This window comes from Notolepis coatsorum (assembly GCF_963971535.1).
Source record: "Notolepis coatsorum genome assembly, chromosome: 11".
NCBI lineage: Eukaryota > Metazoa > Chordata > Actinopteri > Aulopiformes > Paralepididae > Notolepis > Notolepis coatsorum.
In genome coordinates, this window is record NC_140175.1 from 81,326,056 (window position 1) to 81,343,586 (window position 17,531).

At 43.7% G+C, this 17,531-nt stretch overlaps 2 protein-coding genes across 3 annotated transcripts in view; one reads left to right on the forward strand and one right to left on the reverse strand.

The window, feature by feature from the left end:
* psmb7 (proteasome 20S subunit beta 7) overlaps positions 1-2,274 on the forward strand; it is a 44,479-nt gene extending 42,205 nt beyond the window's left edge. The window contains exon 8 of the mRNA XM_084324605.1: positions 2,028-2,274. Coding sequence (XP_084180731.1) covers positions 2,028-2,139 — 112 coding nt within the window. The 3' untranslated portion in view covers positions 2,140-2,274. The remainder of the gene's footprint in view (positions 1-2,027) is intronic.
* Positions 2,275-10,094: 7,820 nt separating this feature from the next.
* Positions 10,095-17,531, reverse strand: part of nek6 (NIMA-related kinase 6) — a 111,751-nt gene continuing 104,314 nt past the window's right edge. For both annotated transcript variants that reach the window (XM_084324110.1, XM_084324111.1), the window contains exons 9-10: positions 14,723-14,836; positions 10,095-11,813 (exon numbers count right to left, since the gene is read on the reverse strand). In XM_084324110.1, the coding sequence (XP_084180236.1) occupies positions 11,703-11,813; positions 14,723-14,836 (225 nt within the window). In that variant the 3' untranslated portion in view covers positions 10,095-11,702. The remainder of the gene's footprint in view (positions 11,814-14,722; positions 14,837-17,531) is intronic.

Consider the following 17,531-nt stretch of genomic DNA (forward strand, 5'->3'; position numbering starts at 1 on the left):
CAGCAGGTGACTAAAACGCTGGCTAACCTGTGTGTCTTGTGGCTGTTGTGTTTTTACAAGAGTAAATTAACTTGAAGTCTTGGGCATGTGAGTTAAGAGAGGTGTCTGGTGGCATGTGATGGACCAAACAGTGTGCATATCTCGCCCCCTCTTGAGAATGTGCTCCAGTTGACTTGCAGTTCTAACCTACTTAACCTTAAGACATAAGCTGTTCTTTGACCTATAAAGATCTTTCTGTTGAATTTCACACTGCACAACTAATTTGTATGGCTGTCCTCTTTTTCTTTTTTGCTGTAAACCCAACAAGCCCAGATTGTGTGCTGCTGTGCTAAAAGTGGGAGATGGACTCTCCGGAGTCTTTTTTATGTCTCTAGAAACTGTTTTATTTTGCTAGTCATCGTCATCTAACAAATACCCGTTAAAGGGATGATCCACCCATTTCACGAAGTCTTGCGTGTTAGAGAAATATCAGTCCACAAAAGCACTTACACCTGTGTTTTTTTTATTTTGTACTGGAAGTGAATGGGGGTTTCCACGTTTCTTAGCACCTTCTAAATAGCTTTCTGTTTCACAATATGTAGAACTTAAATGACCAGTCTGTTTTCACACGTGGGTCATTATGTCTTGATACAAAAATCAAGGGTCCCTTCTTTCACAACATTTTACTGTTACTGTAACACCACATGTACTGAAGGAAGTCGCCACATTTGACATACAGTGATACTGTGATATAATCCAGGAGGAGGAATTCCTCCTTTCTTTTTAGACACGGTATACTAGAGAGAGCAACTTTCAGAGCAAATAAAATTTTCAGGAAAATAAATGCACCTCAAATGTTAACATGGTGTTTTAGTCAGATGTTAGCATGGTGTTTTAGTCAGATGTTAGCATGGTGTTTTAGTCCGATGTTGGCACCATGGTGTTTTAGTCCGATGTTGGCACCATGGTGTTTTAGTCCGATGTTGGCACCATGGTGTTTTAGTCGGATGTTAGCATGGTGTTTTAGTCCGATGTTGGCAGCATGGTGTTTTAGTCAGATGTTAGCATGGTGTTTTAGTCAGATGTTAGCATGGTGTTTTAGTCAGATGTTAGCAGCATGGTGTTTTAGTCAGATGTTAGCAGCATGGTGTTTTAGTCAGATGTTAGCATGGTGTTTTAGTCAGATGTTAGCAGCATGGTGTTTCAGTCAGATGTTAACATGGTGTTTTAGTCCGATGTTAGCAGCATGGTGTTTTAGTCAGATGTTAGCAGCATGGTGTTTCAGTCAGATGTTAACATGGTGTTTTAGTCCGATGTTAGCAGCATGGTGTTTCAGTCAGATGTTAGCAGCATGGTGTTTTAGTCCGATGTTAGCAGCATGGTGTTTCAGTCAGATGTTAGCAGCATGGTGTTTTAGTCAGATGTTAGCAGCATGGTGTTTTAGTCGGATGTTGTTAAGGACTTAAATTAGAATAAGAAAAGTTTAATACATTTTGAGTAATTGTGAAAAAACCCAGACTTCCACTAATAATTTCTTCTTCCAAATATATCAAAAAGCAGAGTCATCCTGCAAGTCATTTTCTGGTAGGAGTGAAATGGCATCCCCTTTTTAAATCGGTCATGTTTAATTGGTTTAATTGTTTAAGCACAAACAAACTCAACAAAGTTGCAGGACCCATGCACACAAGTGCTGTCAATTAGGTGCCAATCAGGTGCCAGTCACACACACCTGTGATTGGTATACGCCTGCCAGCTCAAAACAAGAGTGAATACCAACAGAATAATATTGCAGGCTATTTTGACAAATTATTTTAGGCCGCTACCCACATGGTTAGCTGTGTTGCTCATTCCACAAATGCACAATCCTTACAAGTTGTACCTTGTTGTAAAGGTAACTAATCAGCCTTTCCAAAGATATAAAATACAATACCAATAGGTATTATTAAAGGGGAGGAATAATCGACAGAAATAACGTTTCCTAACTTTTTTGAGGAGTTTATATACCTGTGGAGTAAGTAACCCTGTTCTCTGTTTCTCTCCCATTCCAGAGCTGGTGACTACAAGTACAAGAGGGGAACGACCGGCGTGTTGACGAAGGCTGTGATCCCACTGAATCTGGAGCTGGTGGAGGAGACCATCCAGACCATGGACACCTCCTGAAGCACTTGAACATACTTTAGTGAAACATTGTTTTTCCTCTCCCCCCTTGTAACCCCCCTTCTAGCTCCCATGTGATATTGGAGATGGCATGTTGTTGTTTTTTTTCCATCATTTGCAATAAAATATTTGAGTTGATTGAATTTGTCAACTGAATTGTCATTTTTAAGTTTTCTGCAAAGGTCTCCGTAATGTTAAAGGTGCTATAGATCAGGGGTTCCCAAAGTGATGATTACAATTTTTTTTTTTTTTTTTAATGCAGTCAGGCCACTGAACTTAGAAGCAGGCCAGGCCGCTTGAAGCCTTTTTACAACGCATCGCCGTTTCCGGGTTCCCGTTTTGCGCTCTGATTGGCCAGGTCATGTGACATGAGCGCCAATCGTGGGACGGCAAGTTTCTACACTGGTTAAGCTTAGGCACTCTTTGAAGTTGGTTAAGGTTAGAGTTTGTCTTAGAGCATGGCGATAGAACGCCAGGTAGTTTGCAGGCTGGTCGACGCGGAAATGGGCAAACACGCTATTGGGCGCACATATCACATGACCTGGCCAGTCAGAGCGCCGGAAACGCGGATGCGTTGTAAAAAGGCTACATGCGGCCAGGCCAGTGTTTCTAGTTGCAGCAGCGCAATAGTTGGATAACCTAGGTGGGGAACAACCAGGAGATCACTGCAACTCGCACAAGTTGGAGAACTATCTCTCTCTCTCTCTCTCTCTTGCTCTCACACACAAAGGGAGCCGCATGTGATTGGTGGAGGTGGGACCCTTAATATCGCCGGACCGAGCCACGCACAGCCTTCAGAGCGAGGCGCCACAGTACCTCTCACCCGGCTGCTCCACGCAAATCCATGATGGGGAATGACTTGCTGTCGTTGCGCAAAGCGCCTATTGGCTCAGAAGTTGTCACCTGGTTGTCACCACCAGCCACGCCCACAAGAGGAAGTTATGAGACGTTTGATTGATTGATTGATTGAAGACTTTATTACAACGGGTCCCGTCTATCAGATATATTTATTATTATTATTATTGGATACAGGAGTTTGGGTACCAAGAGCTTCTTCAAATAAAGTTTTCAATCATTAATCGTATCATCATGATAAACTTCAAAAAAGGATATGGTGATAGGGTCATAAAGACTAAATGAAAAAAGATTCTGTCACGGCGAATGTCTTAGTTTCTTAAACAATGTTGGATGATGTAATTGATGGGTCATGAGTCATTGTGGAACAAAAAAAACTGCGTGAATTGATTGATTAATTGCAAACAAATTAAAAAAAACTTTCTATAGAAGCAGCTGGGAGGTGCGCTGTTTTAAGTGAGCGTGGGTTATTGAATTGATTGATTGATTGCTAATTATATTACTGTCCGCCTTGTTTCCAACTGGTTAAGTTTAGGCACCTTTCGAAGTCGCTCTCTTTCGAAGTTGGTTAGGTTAGAGTTTGTCTTTAGAGCAGGGCGATAGACCACCAGCCCTGATTCCAAACTCTAACCTTAGCCAACTTCGAAAGAGAGCAACTTTGAAAGAGTGCCTAAACTTAACCAGTTGGAAACAAGGTGGACAATAATAAAATTAGCAATCAATCAATTCAATAATCCACGCTCACTTATAACAGCGCACCTCCCAGCTGCTTCTATAGAAAGTAGGTTTAAAAAAAAAAAAAAAAAAAAACTCTTATAGGAAAAAGATGTTTTACCTACTTTCTATAGAAGCATCTAAGAATGAAGTTCTATAGAAAGTAGGTTAAAAAAGAAAAGTTGGATGTGTTAGTTTGTTGGATGTCTAGTTGAAAGACAGTTGGATGTCTTAGTTTGTTGGATGCCTAGTTGAAAGACAGTTGGATGTCTTAGTTTGTTGGATGTCTTAGTTGAGAGACAGTTGGATGTCTTACTGAGAACAGTTGGATGCACTTCTGAGCTGCTTCCACATGGAGGCAACTTCTCTTTTTTTCGTGGGTTGTGAGTTATTTTTGGTCGTCGGTTGTGAGAATTAGACCATGCATGGTCTAATTCTCACAACCCACTCCTGCACGTGATGTAATGCTTTATTCAGGGGCGGAGCTTCCTACAGGCGATATAGGCGGTTGCCTAGGGCGCCACCCAGAGGGGGGCACCAATAATTAAAAAAATATATATTTTTTTTACTTTTTAATTTATAAGATTTTTTTTCTGCGCAGTTTTGGCGCCCCCATCCCCTCTATATCTGCAACCATTATTTTTACATAAAAACTATTTCTAACATAAGGGAAAATGAGCCAAAAATCTAAAACGGTCGGTCGGTCTGAGCCTCAGCTTTAGGTGTTCACAGTCAGAACATGCTAGAGCGCTGTGCATTGATGGGTATCGGTCAAGTGTTTATAGAATTGAGCGTTGAGGAAAGAAAGACTAACGTTAGAGAACTATGAAGAGGCAAAAGCCATCCGGCCATCCAGTATAAAAAGAGAAGAAAAGAAGAAGACGAGAAACGTGCCAAGGTGAAAGGTATGCAATTTTGTACAACATCCAAGACCTGCCACACCAAGAGCTGATGAAGCAAGCAGAGGCACTTGTACACACCTTAAACCATGGAGGGCAATCTGATTTGGATGGGAAGGAGCTGGCTCAGGAGTTGGAAATTTTGATGTGATTGATGACTTTGCAGCGAGGAAGGCCAGAAGGATTGCACTGTAAATGGAAACCAGTAGGAGCTACAGGCTAACCTTGAAGTGTGATGATAGGGAGTGGAATGTAAATAGTTCTTTATAAGTGAATTTGTAATTTTTATTTATTTGTTTGTTTATTTAGCATATTATATTTTGATTATATATGTGTAACATATTTTACAATACATAATTTTCTTTTAAAGCAAATTTGCACGTTATTTTATTGTTTGTTATTATTATTATTGATTGTTAGCTAAGTTGTTTGTTTAAATTCTTTAGTGTGCACTTTACATTTCTTCTTAATTTTATTTGAAAGCAAATATTCACATTATTTTATTGTTTATTGTTATTATTATTATTGTGTGTTAGCTAAGTTGTTTATTTGTTTTAATTCTTTAGTGTGCACTTTACATTTATTCTTATCTCTTGTTCTTGCTTGTAAAAAATAAAGGTGCAGTACTTTACTGTATAACTGTTAACCCTTTCACTGCCACATGACAGAGGGTTAACCCTTTACTATCACACAACCGACGGTCGTGAAAGGGTGATAGTAAAGGGTTAACCCTTCTGTCTATTGTCGCAGTGAAAAGGGTTAACCGGTTGGTAGCACGGCGATGTTTTGATTTGGGGGGGGGGGGGGCGCAGTGGTGAACCTCGCCTAGGGTGCCAAATGTGCTAGGTCCGCCCCTGGCTTTATTATACAACTGGCGCATTCATCCAACCTTATTGCTATACAATAAACACAGATTAATTGAAGATTTATTGAAAAAACCATCCGCAGAAAAAGTAGTTCCCAAAAAAAGAGAAGTTGCCTCCATGTGGAAGCAGCTTGGAAGTGCATCCAACTGTTCTCAGTAAGACATCCAACAAACTAAGACATCCAACTGTCTCTCAACTAAGACATCCAACAAACTAAGACATCCAACTGTCTTTCAACTAGGCATCCAACAAACTAAGACATCCAACTGTCTTTCAACTAGACATCCAACAAACTAACACATCCAACTGTCTTTCAACTAGACATCCAACAAACTAACACATCCAACTTTTCTTTTTTAACCTACTTTCTATAGAACTTCATTCTTAGATGCTTCTATAGAAAGTAGGTAAAACAACAACAAAAACGTTTTCTTTGCCCTATATAGGGGGGGGGGGGGGTTCTTTTCCCTATAAGAGTTTATTTTTTATTTTTTTGAAACCTACTTTCTATAGAAGCAGATGGGAGGTGCGCTGTTTTAAGTGAGCATGGATTATGGAATTGATTGATTGCTAATTTTATTACTGTCCGCCTTGTTTCCAACTGGTTAAGTTTAGGCACTCTTTCGAAGTTGCTCTCTTTCGAAGTTGGTTAAGGTTAGAGTTTGGAATCAGGGCTGGTGGTCTATCGCCCTACTCTAAAGACAAACTCTAACCTTCACCAACTTCGAAAGAGAGCGACTTCGAAAGAGTGCCTAAACTTAACCAGTTGGAAACAAGGCGGACAGTAATAAAATGAGCAATCAATCAATTCAATAGTCCACGCTCACTTAAAACAGCGCACCTCCCAGCTGCTTCCCTTGGTTCCCTCTGCTCATTGTGTTTATCTTGGTTCTGTTCCCTCGGTTCCCTCTGCTCATTGTGTTTATCTTGGTTCTGTTCCCTCGGTTCCCTCTGCTCATTGTGTTTATCTTGGTTCTGTTCCCTCGGTTCCCTCTGCTCATTGTGTTTATCTTGGTTCTGTTCCCTTGGTTCCCTCTGCTCATTGTGTTTATCTTGGTTCTGTTCCCTCAGTTCCCTCTGCTCATTGTGTTTATCTGGGTTCTGTTCCCTCTGCTCATTGTGTTTATCTTGGTTCTGTTCCCTTGGTTCCCTCTGCTCATTGTGTTTATCTTGGTTCTGTTCCCTTGGTTCCCTCTGCTCATTGTGTTTATCTTGGTTCTGTTCCCTCGGTTCCCTCTGCTCATTGTGTTTATCTTGGTTCTGTTCCCTCGGTTCCCTCTGCTCATTGTGTTTATCTGGGTTCTGTTCCCTCGGTTCCCTCTGCTCATTGTGTTTATCTTGGTTCTGTTCCCTCGGTTCCCTCTGCTCATTGTGTTTATCTTGGTTCTGTTCCCTCGGTTCCCTCTGCTCATTGTGTTTATCTTGGTTCTGTTCCCTCGGTTCCCTCTGCTCATTGTGTTTATCTGGGTTCTGTTCCCTCGGTTCCCTCTGCTCATTGTGTTTATCTTGGTTCTGTTCCCTTGGTTCCATCTGCTCAAGTTCAAGTTTCTTTAATAGTTGTCATACAGAAGTACAGAATACTTTCATACAAAATGCTTCTTACTGTTACGCTCCAGAGACTGTGCTAGACAAGATAGTATCAAATAACATAGTATAGCATGTAATTTAGAAGTAGAAAATGAGGTCACAGTGTTCAGTATAGACATATGTACAATGTTCGATGCAGAATAGACGTAACTGAGTTACCATATAATATACAATACTATGCAGTGTACTAATGTACAGTACTATATAGTGCAAAGCAGAAATGGGATGAGGTACAATTTAGGTACAATTTACAGTAAGGTGTACGAGTTGTAGTGCAATCCTTCATCAATAAATATAAAGTGTGGGGAGTGGGTGCTACAGTGTGTTTGTTTAAAGTGGGTGTGTGCTATAAAGTGTGTGGAGTGGGTGCTACAGTGTGTTTGTTTAAAGTGAGTGTGTGCGTGTGGATGTGTGTGCTATGTGCGTTTGATGGTTGTTGTTGTGTAGTGTTCATTGTTCGTTTAGCAGCCTGGTGGCCTGGGGATAGAAGCTTCTTCTGAGTCTTTCTGTGCTCGCCTTGAGACTCCGGTATCGCTTGCCTGACCGCAGCAGTTCAAAGAGGCAGTTGTTCGGGTGACTGGAGTCTTTAATGATTCTCTTAGCCTTGCCCCTGCAACGCTTGTTGTAAATGTTCTGGAGGGTGGGGAGCCCCCCTCCAATTGTGCATTCGGCTGAACGTGTCACTCTTTGTAGTCTGCTTCGGTCTTGTGCAGTGCTATTCCCAAACCAGGAGGTGATGTTGCCAGTCAAGATGCTCTCTATTGTACATGAGTAGAAGTTCTTAATTAAGGATCTTCTGACTGACTTGGAACTTCCTTAGTCGCCTGAGGAAGTAGAGGCGTTGTGTTTATCTTGGTTCTGTTCCCTTGGTTCCCTCTGCTCATTGTGTTTATCTTGGTTCTGTTCCCTTGGTTCCCTCTGCTCATTGTGTTTATCTTGGTTCTGTTCCCTTGGTTCCCTCTGCTCATTGTGTTTATCTTGGTTCTGTTCCCTCGGTTCCCTCTGCTCATTGTGTTTATCTTGGTTCTGTTCCCTTGGTTCCCTCTGCTCATTGTGTTTATCTTGGTTCTGTTCCCTTGGTTCCCTCTGCTCATTGTGTTTATCTTGGTTCTATTCCCTTGGTTCCCTCTGCTCATTGTGTTTATCTTGGTTCTGTTCCCTTGGTTCCCTCTGCTCATTGTGTTTATCTTGGTTCTGTTCCCTTGGTTCCCTCTGCTCATTGTGTTTATCTTGGTTCTGTTCCCTTGGTTCCCTCTGCTCATTGTGTTTATCTTGGTTATGTTCCCTTGGTTCCCTCTGCTCATTGTTTTTTTTTTTTTTTTTAATCTTTTTCCCCCTCCATTTTTCTCCGATTTTCTCCCATCCCAATGTTAGTCGTATGCCAATTCCCAATCCCTTCCTGGTCGCTGCGCACTTACCCCCCACAGTCAGATCATCTGGGAGAGTGGAGGCTATCACGTGCTTCCTCCGACACACGTCCAGCCAATCAACCGCTTCTTTTCACCTGGCAGCGCGGATCCTCCCTGAGAGGGCGTAGCGTGTGGAAGGATCACACTATCCCACTCAGGTCCTATCCGCGCTTAGCAGGCGCCCCGACCGAACTGTAGGAGTCGCTGTTTACAACGACCCGGACCCACCCCGCCAGCTTCTCCCACCCTCTAATACAGCCAATTGTATTAGTGTGAACGGCCAGCCAAGCTGGTGACAACCCCGGAGCTGTGAGCTGGATTCGAACAGGCGAATCCAGCTCACAGCTTCGGGGTTGGTGACGAACGCAATCTCCGCTACGCCACCTAACCGCCCTCCCTCTGCTCATTGTGCTTATCTTGGTTCTGTTCTCGGTTCCCTCTGCTCATTGTGTTTATCTTGGTTCTGTTCCCTTGGTTCCCTCTGCTCATTGTGTTTATCTTGGTTCTGTTCTCGGTTCCCTCTGCTCATTGTATTTATCTTGGTTATGTTCCCTCGGTTCCCTCTGCTCATTGTGTTTATCTTGGTTCTGTTCCCTTGGTTCCCTCTGCTCATTGTGTTTAACTTGGTTCTGTTCTCGGTTCCCTCTGCTCATTGTGTTTAACTTGGTTCTGTTCCCTTGGTTCCCTCTGCTCATTGTGTTTAACTTGGTTCTGTTCCCTTGGTTCCCTCTGCTCATTGTGTTTATCTTGGTTCTGTTCCCTTGGTTCCCTCTGCTCATTGTGTTTATCTTGGTTCTGTTCTCGGTTCCCTCTGCTCATTGTGTTTATCTTGGTTCTGTTCCCTTGGTTCCCTCTGCTCATTGTGTTTATCTTGGTTCTGTTCCCTTGGTTCCCTCTGCTCATTGTGTTTAACTTGGTTCTGTTCCCTTGGTTCCCTCTGCTCATTGTGTTTAACTTGGTTCTGTTCTCGGTTCCCTCTGCTCATTGTGTTTATCTTGGTTCTGTTCCCTCTGCCCATTGTGTTTATCTTGGTTCTGTTCCCTTGGTTCCCTCTGCTCATTGTGTTTATCTTGGTTCTGTTCCCTCTGCTCATTGTGTTTGTCGTGGTTCTGTTCCCTTGGTTCCCTCTGCTCATTGTGTTTATCTTGGTTCTGTTCCCTTGGTTCCCTCTGCTCATTGTGTTTGTTGTGGTTCTGTTCCCTCTGCTCATTGTGTTTGTCGTGGTTCTGTTCCCTCTGCTCATTGTGTTTAACTTGGTTCTGTTCCCTTGGTTCCCTCTGCTCATTGTGTTTATCTTGGTTCTGTTCCCTCTGCTCATTGTGTTTATCTTGGTTCTGTTCCCTTGGTTCCCTCTGCTCACTGTGGCAGGGTTGTGTGCTGATATTGAGGAGCATCCAGATCAGATGTCATACAAGCGACAGATGATGCCTGTATTTGCCAGCTGTCTAATCAATATATAGCACAATACCAAGCCTTGTAAACAAGTTATTTTGAGCTTGGATAGAATGTCAATCGCTGTTTTGAGCTTGATCGGAATGGCATTTACAGGGAGTATATATAATTTTCTACCATGTTCACAGCTTGAATTATGAGGGACATTTTGTTTTATGAAATAAAGGATTCATCTGCACAGTTTTAGTCAATTTTAATTTTATAAACATCTTTTATTTTACCAACTGCAAAATGCAAAAGAAAAAGGAAACACTTGAACGTGATTCCACACGAAATTACCGCAGATCATTTAAAATCCCACAGGAAGGTAAATATTTTGGGGGGGGGGGGGCTAATAACATAATGGCACAATACTTCTGGAGTGAAAAATCGCAACAGGGCGCAGTAGAAGGAAGCTCTGGACATTTGTACAAGGCATTGATTAGTACTGATGTTTTTGCAGATTTCTCTAAACTAGTAAACATAAACTCCCATATCCCCCCATGTGTATGATTAATTTCCTCTAAACCATAGTTTCATCAATGACAGAAACAATTTAACACAAAAAATGGATAAAGATAATGTTCAAAACATGCTGTGTACTAGAGGCATGATGCCTGCTCTATACATAGCAATTATTTTGCATTTAATATACTTTCTTGTAAAGCAATATAACAGCTCTCAACACATCATCTCGTTTCTACATGGTTTACAATTTCACAGTAAATACTTTTTTTTATAAACTACCCCCCCCCCCCCTTCTCTTACAAAGTCATAAATCCATATGCAACCAACCGCATCAAAATGAACACAAAGCAACACCCACCACCACTGCAGATAACATTTCATCAATGGAGGAACAAATCTCTACGAAACACTTGCCAACTTTCATATATATGTATATATATATTCAACAATGGAAAGTATTGTGCCATTTCTTAGGTTTTTGAGGAATATTGTTCTAAGTTCCTCTCCGACCCGAATGTCCTTGCTTTTTAACGTCGAGTCCTTGCTTCGCCATTCAAAGTTACTTGTGTGCAACCGAGAGCGAAGAATGACCCGCAGTGACACCCAAAGTGCTTTATAGCACTTTCCGTCTCAAGGTCACATCCAACACTTTTAAAACAATGATATGCAAAATATAAGAGAGGTATTTGAAGCAACAATAGAAGGGTTTCTAAATACAAGAGTTAACTGGTGAGCTAAAAAAGGGGGGGGGGGCGGCAGAAGATTAGGAGTTGTTGGGATATATTATCCGGGGGCAGGGACATTGAGATTGTCCACACACACACTTTACCTGAAGTACAGGGATTCGATTTGGAATGCAACCCCTGTGAACTTATAAAACAAACAAACAAAAACAGCCGTCTGTGACATCATCATAAACGAGAAACAAGTCTCTACTTCGAGTCAGTGGAGAGGCCCCGCAAATGTGGTCGCCTCTCACTCAGAATGGCTGTGGTCTGATAAACTCCATCTCCTTCGACTGCTGCAACACCGATGCAAACCTCTTCAGATCGTCCACGCCAAAAAGAACAACAGTAGGTGGAACGGAGTAGTTTCAAGACAAAACATCCCGGTAACCACTTCAAGTCTCTCCATGGGTTCTTCCAGGTCTCTGTGTTGCCGTCAAATCAAATTGGGAGACGCCGAGGGCTAAAAGAAAACACGTCTCCCCGGTGAGTGAGACCAGGTCCAGACTGCCGGTCTTGGTGGTTTGAGGTCATCAGAACTCATCAGAACTCGTCAGAACGGGGGACAGGGGGGAGGAAGGTGAAGAAGGCTGGACAGAGGTTATGCGGAGCTCAGGTGCTGGAAGTCCACACATGCATCTGTTTGGCGAACTGCAGCACGAAGACGATGTCTGGGCGCTGGTCTGGATCCGGGTTGATGCACATTCCCACCAGGTCCCGCAGCTGTGAGAAGAAAAGAAGAAAGTTCCCCCATTGATAATCATTGACATCTAAAACAACATGTACCTGTTCTGTAATGGGCTGGCTTCGTCGCCAGCCATTTTAAAAACGATAATATCTGATGTGTGGTGCCAGCTGGCCATGGGTGGTACTGTCACTGTCTTTTCAATACACAGTTCCCTTGAGCATCTTTGCTCTGTTGCATCTGTGTGCTTTCTTTTTTCACATGCAGACTTAACTTGGTTTCTTGGTGTTTGAGAAGAAATAATCAGGTCTCGTTTGTTCAAGGCATAATGTACTGTCTAGTAACGTGAGAAGGCTGATGGAGCTGGTCGCACCAGACCATTTGAGGCGATAGCAGTGAAAGTGAGTGGTGTGTTGAAGCGCTGGTAGTCTCAAGTTTTTGGTCTCACTCTCAGAGTGGACTGACTGAGGATCTACTAGGGCTGACAGTATGAGAGACAACTGAACAAGATTTTTATTTTGAAAGAGTAAAACTGCTTATTAGTCCACCAATATAATAGAAAAGAAAGAAAAACACGCTGTAGTTGGAGTCCCCCAGGAGTCCCTGTTGTGCCCCGAACATTTCCCCTTAGATTGATGCCCCACACTGACGGCTTCCCACACAGACACTATCCCAAGGATGTCGATTAAACAAAAAGAACACTTCAGTTCCTGACCTCTTGACATCTAACATTTCACCACAATACATTTTGACATTTGGGGGAAGGGAGGGAGGGTCCTCTTGTCGCTCTGAACGGGTCCTCTTGTCTCTTGCTAGATCAGCCTATACGAGCTATTCCCAACGAAATGATCTTGGTCTGTGCCATGTTTTGTCAGCTCCCGTCTGACAGGCCCAACTCTCCTGCCAATCAGAGGTGCCGGGAGGGGACACACACACACACACACCTCTGTTAGCGCCGCACGCCTGTCATGATTAAAAGCTGATTTGGCGTTCGCTTCATTCTGGCGGGCGACACGAGCAGTTTTGAGCCTTGACCTTTACATGCCAACGACGTTAACACAACACTGTCACTCCATATGGAGACAAAACGAAGAGAGAGGGAGAGAGAGAGAGAGCAGGAGAGATAAGAGAGAGGGAGAGAAAGAGAGCACACAACGGATGGGAGGAAAGGTGGGAGATGGAAGAACACATTGAAAGGGAGACGGGTAGAGAGCAAGAAGGGTATACGGAGAGAGGGAGAGAAAGGAAAGACAGGGCTACATTCTGAGAGAACATTATAGGAAGGGGAGGGGCTGGAGAGACGAGGTGATACAGAGATGGACAGGTGCGTGCGGACGGGTGAGGGCACCGGCGAACATGACATCATCTGGCCTCATTTAAGGGGCTGTCGGCCTCGCAGGTGTGTGTCACTGAGCCAGCGGTGGGGAGGAAGGAGCTTTTAGACTCTGACTGAACTTTTAACAAGATCACTTTTTGCTTTTGATTTGCATTTGAACCGATTCCCTCAGACACACCAAGAACAGCACTTCTTCAACATCCATAAGAGGAGATGAAGAGAAGGAGAGCAGAACAGAGTATGGTCTTGAAACAGTGAGAGATTATGTCAGGAGTGTCTGCAGGTCCATGAAAACTCTTTAAAACGCAAGGGCTTAAACTTCTTTCCAAATACAGTTAAATGTTAAAGGGATAGTTGTGAACCCCTAGCCCTGTTTCTTACTTATCAATGAAGATGTCGATGGTAGAGTCCTTTCTCAGCACAATCCATGCTGTTCCTCATACTAGCTCCTTATAGTTAGCCACAAACCAATGCAAAGTCAATGGGATCAAGCTCCTGTCTGAACAAGCTGACTGAAGCTCACTGAAATCTACTTTGTGTGCACAGTGGAGTACATTTCAGTGAGCCTCAGTCAGCTTGAATAAACAGGAGCTTGACCCAATTGACTTTGCATTAGTTTGTGGCCAACTATAAGGAGCTAGTTTGAGGAACAGCATGGATTGTGCTGAGAAAAGACTCTACCATCAACATCTTCATTGGTAAGTAAGAAATAGGGCTAGGGGTTAAAACATCTGAACTGTCCCTTTAACTTGAATTTTATTAAATGTTCTTATTTGTTTTGTCTTTTTCGAACTAATCATACAATTTTAACTCTCAACTCAAACCACTGCCAGGCTTAGGGGTTCCATTCCCTGTGTAGCTCAATGGGTAGAGCAAGGCACTAACATTGCCAGGGTTGGGGGTTCCATTCTCATTGGAGCCACGACCCCATGCTTAAAATGTGGTGCTTCAAGGCACTTTATTTGAATACAAATATCCACCAAATTATATTTATTCTGAATGTTTGGTTAATAGGACTAATAGGAACCCAAGGAGGACAATAACACTACCTTAGGCATACTGCACCTTATGTGGATACTGTGAATAATGTATATTTCAGTTAGTTAGATAGTAAATTATAACACTACCTGATGCATACTGCACCTTATGTGACACTGTGAATATATATTTCAGTTAGTTAGATAGTAAATTATCTGTTTAATCTGTTATGTTTACACTGCTTGTGTTGTTTTTACTACCTGTACCCCCCCCCTTCCCCCATGCTGCTATGATGCCTCTCAGCATATTTTTACTGTATTTATTTACTGTATATTTTATTCCATTTTTATTCTATTTTACTCTACTCTTATCCTAGGCAACTTGATTTGATTTGTTTTATTATTCTAATTCGTGACCTGTTCTGTCTAAATGTTTAAATGTTGAGCGATTTGCAGTGTCAAATTTCCCACGGGATAATAAAAGTATTTCTATTCTATTCTATCTATCTATCGTATGTGTCCAATGTCCCAACAGGTTCTGATACAAACAAGGCCCCAAATTCCAAGGACAACACCACCAACTCAAACTCAGAGCCCACCAGTCGGGGGACGCTTGTTTCGCCGCACGGCATACCTTCTCAGAGTAGTGGTCAGGTGGGAGGGGAGGGTAGTCGCACCGCTCGATCTTCTGGCACAAAGACAGAAGGTTCATCTTGTCTCCGTAAAACGGGCTCTGCAGCGCCGCCATCTGTGGATAGAGACGGAGACAGGATCTATGAATATGGAAATTGGCAACAAACACCCATTGATATTTACTAGGAATCCCAAGTCAGCAGCTTGTATTCTTTTAAGACGTGTCAATACCTACTCAGCTTTCTGCGTAGCTGAAGCTAGAGGTGTCAAGTTACCACATATTGGAACATGATAGGTTCGACCTATTAGTGACATCACACATGCAAGTCTCCCTCTCCAGGGGAAGAATGTGAAATAAGCAAAGTTCTGTACAAATAACAATCAAAGTCATAGTAATAGTCAAAGTCATACCTCCAAGAGGCATTTCCCCCAAACACATTTAAAACGAGATACAGAGAAGGTATTTCAACATAGAGGTAACTTCCTAATCCAATAATCAAAGTAATATTTGAGACCTTTTTGAGGCCTATTCTGATTATTAAACATACAACTTTTTAAGACCCTGCGGGAACCCTGTTTATTGCATTTGGGGGTGAATAAAGTGTTCTTGGAAGGAGTAAAGAGAGACTGTGGTCCCTCTGTGATTAAAAAATAAATGAAAAATGGGGGGAAGATGCGTGAGAAAAGAAAAACAGGAGAACAGCGGTGGACAGAGGACGTGGTCGGCGGTCCACTGTGGAGCCTCTGTTGATGCAGGCGGTGGAAGGAGTGAGACCCGGGAGGCATAATGCCCGTCATTCAGCGTCTGGTCCAGAACCATCATGGCCGACTGAGGGGGAGCATTGTTACTGTGAGTTAAAATACCTCAGCGATGACTCAGCGTTCAGAGAGGGAGAGAGAAAAGGAAATATGAGTCATAGTGCAGTTTGGGTCACTTCTCAGTTCAACCCAGCAGCACTTGACTTTAGCGCTCGCTCCACGTCCGTACGAGGACACATTTAAACGTTTGTTCTCGATTTCTTTCCAGATCGGATGGACAATATGTAACGTGTATATGTAGGGACATTTGTACGAGTACACAGTCTACTGTTATACAATGCAAGATCATTGTGTGGCATGTCTTGCACTGTCCTATGAGGTCCTACTGTCCTACATACTTGTACCAGTGTGTCAGTATGAGCAACTGCACCAATGACACCTGAGACAAATGACTGTGCATTTACTGTACTGTGCGAATGTAGTGTTAATCTGAGGAAACCAGAAGCTGGAAACTGTTTTGCACAAGAGCTTATGATTCAGATTCCTTTATTAAGCCATTTGTGTAAAAACACATTATTGCGGCATTACAGTGTATGTATTTTTTTCATAATTCTTTTTCACAGTAACAACAACACAGACACAGGACAAAAACAGTGCAGTGGAGGATTAATAATTTAAATACACATATATATATATATATATATAAAGTGTAAAGTGCAGAGTTCCAGTAAGGACTAGTGCAGTGCAGTGTCATTGTGCCAGTGTCACTTGGGGGCGGAGGGGGGGGACCTGAGGCATTGATCAGCCTGGCGGCTGAGGGGAAGAAGCTCAGTCTGTGACGAGCTTTCACAGCCTTTGGGATCCTCAGCCTTCTCCCAGAGGGGAGCATGGTGAAGAGGCTGTGGGACGGGTCGGCCATGATCTTTCTTGCCCTCTTCAGCGCCCTGGAGTCGTGCAGGGACCTGAGGGAGGGCAGGGGACAGCCGATCACCCTCTCCGCGGAGCGAATCACCCGCTGCAGCTTGGCGAGATATTTTGCCGCTGCAGCGGGGAACCAGGAGATGATGGAGTGGGTGAGGATGGACTCAATGATGGTTGTGTAAAATTGGGCCATCATGGTCCTCGGCAGTTTGTATTTTTTCAACTGCCGGAGGAAGAACATCCTCCCCTGGGCCTTTTTAAGCAGGCCCGTGATGTTAAGCTCCCATTTCAAGTGCCGGGAGATTGTCATGCCTAGGAATCGGCATGACTCCACGGAGGCCACCTGGGTGCCTCCCAGTATGATGGGAGGGGGCAGGGCTGCTTTCCTCTGGAAGTCCACTACCATCTCCACTGTCTTTTGAGCATTGAGCTCAAGGTTGTTGCAGCTGCACCAGCTCTGCAGCCTCTCGATCTCCCTCCTGTAGGCCGACTCGTCCCCCCTGGAGATGAGACCCACCAGGGTGGTGTCGTCAGCGAATTTCAGGAGTTTGTTGACCGAGGGGTGTAGAGAGCCACAGCTGTTGGTGTACAGGGAGAACAGTAGTGGGGACAGGACGCAGCCCTGCAGGGAACCGGTGCTGGTGGACCTGGAGCTGGAAATGCTCTTCCCCAGCTTCACCCGCTGAGACCTGTTGGACAGGAAGTCGGTAATCCACTTGCGAGTGGAGGCCGGCACCTGCAGCAGGGATAGCTGGTGCTCCAGGATGGGTGGAAGGACAGTGTTGAAGGCCGAGCTGAAGTCCACATACAAGATCCTGACATAGTTGCCCGCGCAGTCCAGATGTTCCAGCGTATAGTGCAGAGCCATGTTCACAGCATCCTCTGTAGATCTGTTGGCCCTGTACGCGAACTGCAGCGGGTCCAGCACAGGATCTGTAATGAGCTTCAGGTGGGCCAGGACAAAGCGCTCCAGGACCTTCATGACCACAGAGGTCAGGGCGACAGGTCTGTAGTCATTAACACTTTGAGTGCCACAGGTCCGGTGCCCCGGAACCCCGTTGCGTGCCACCACCCACTTCAATGACAGAGCTCTCATATTTGCGAACGCATAAACTATATCTTAAATTATG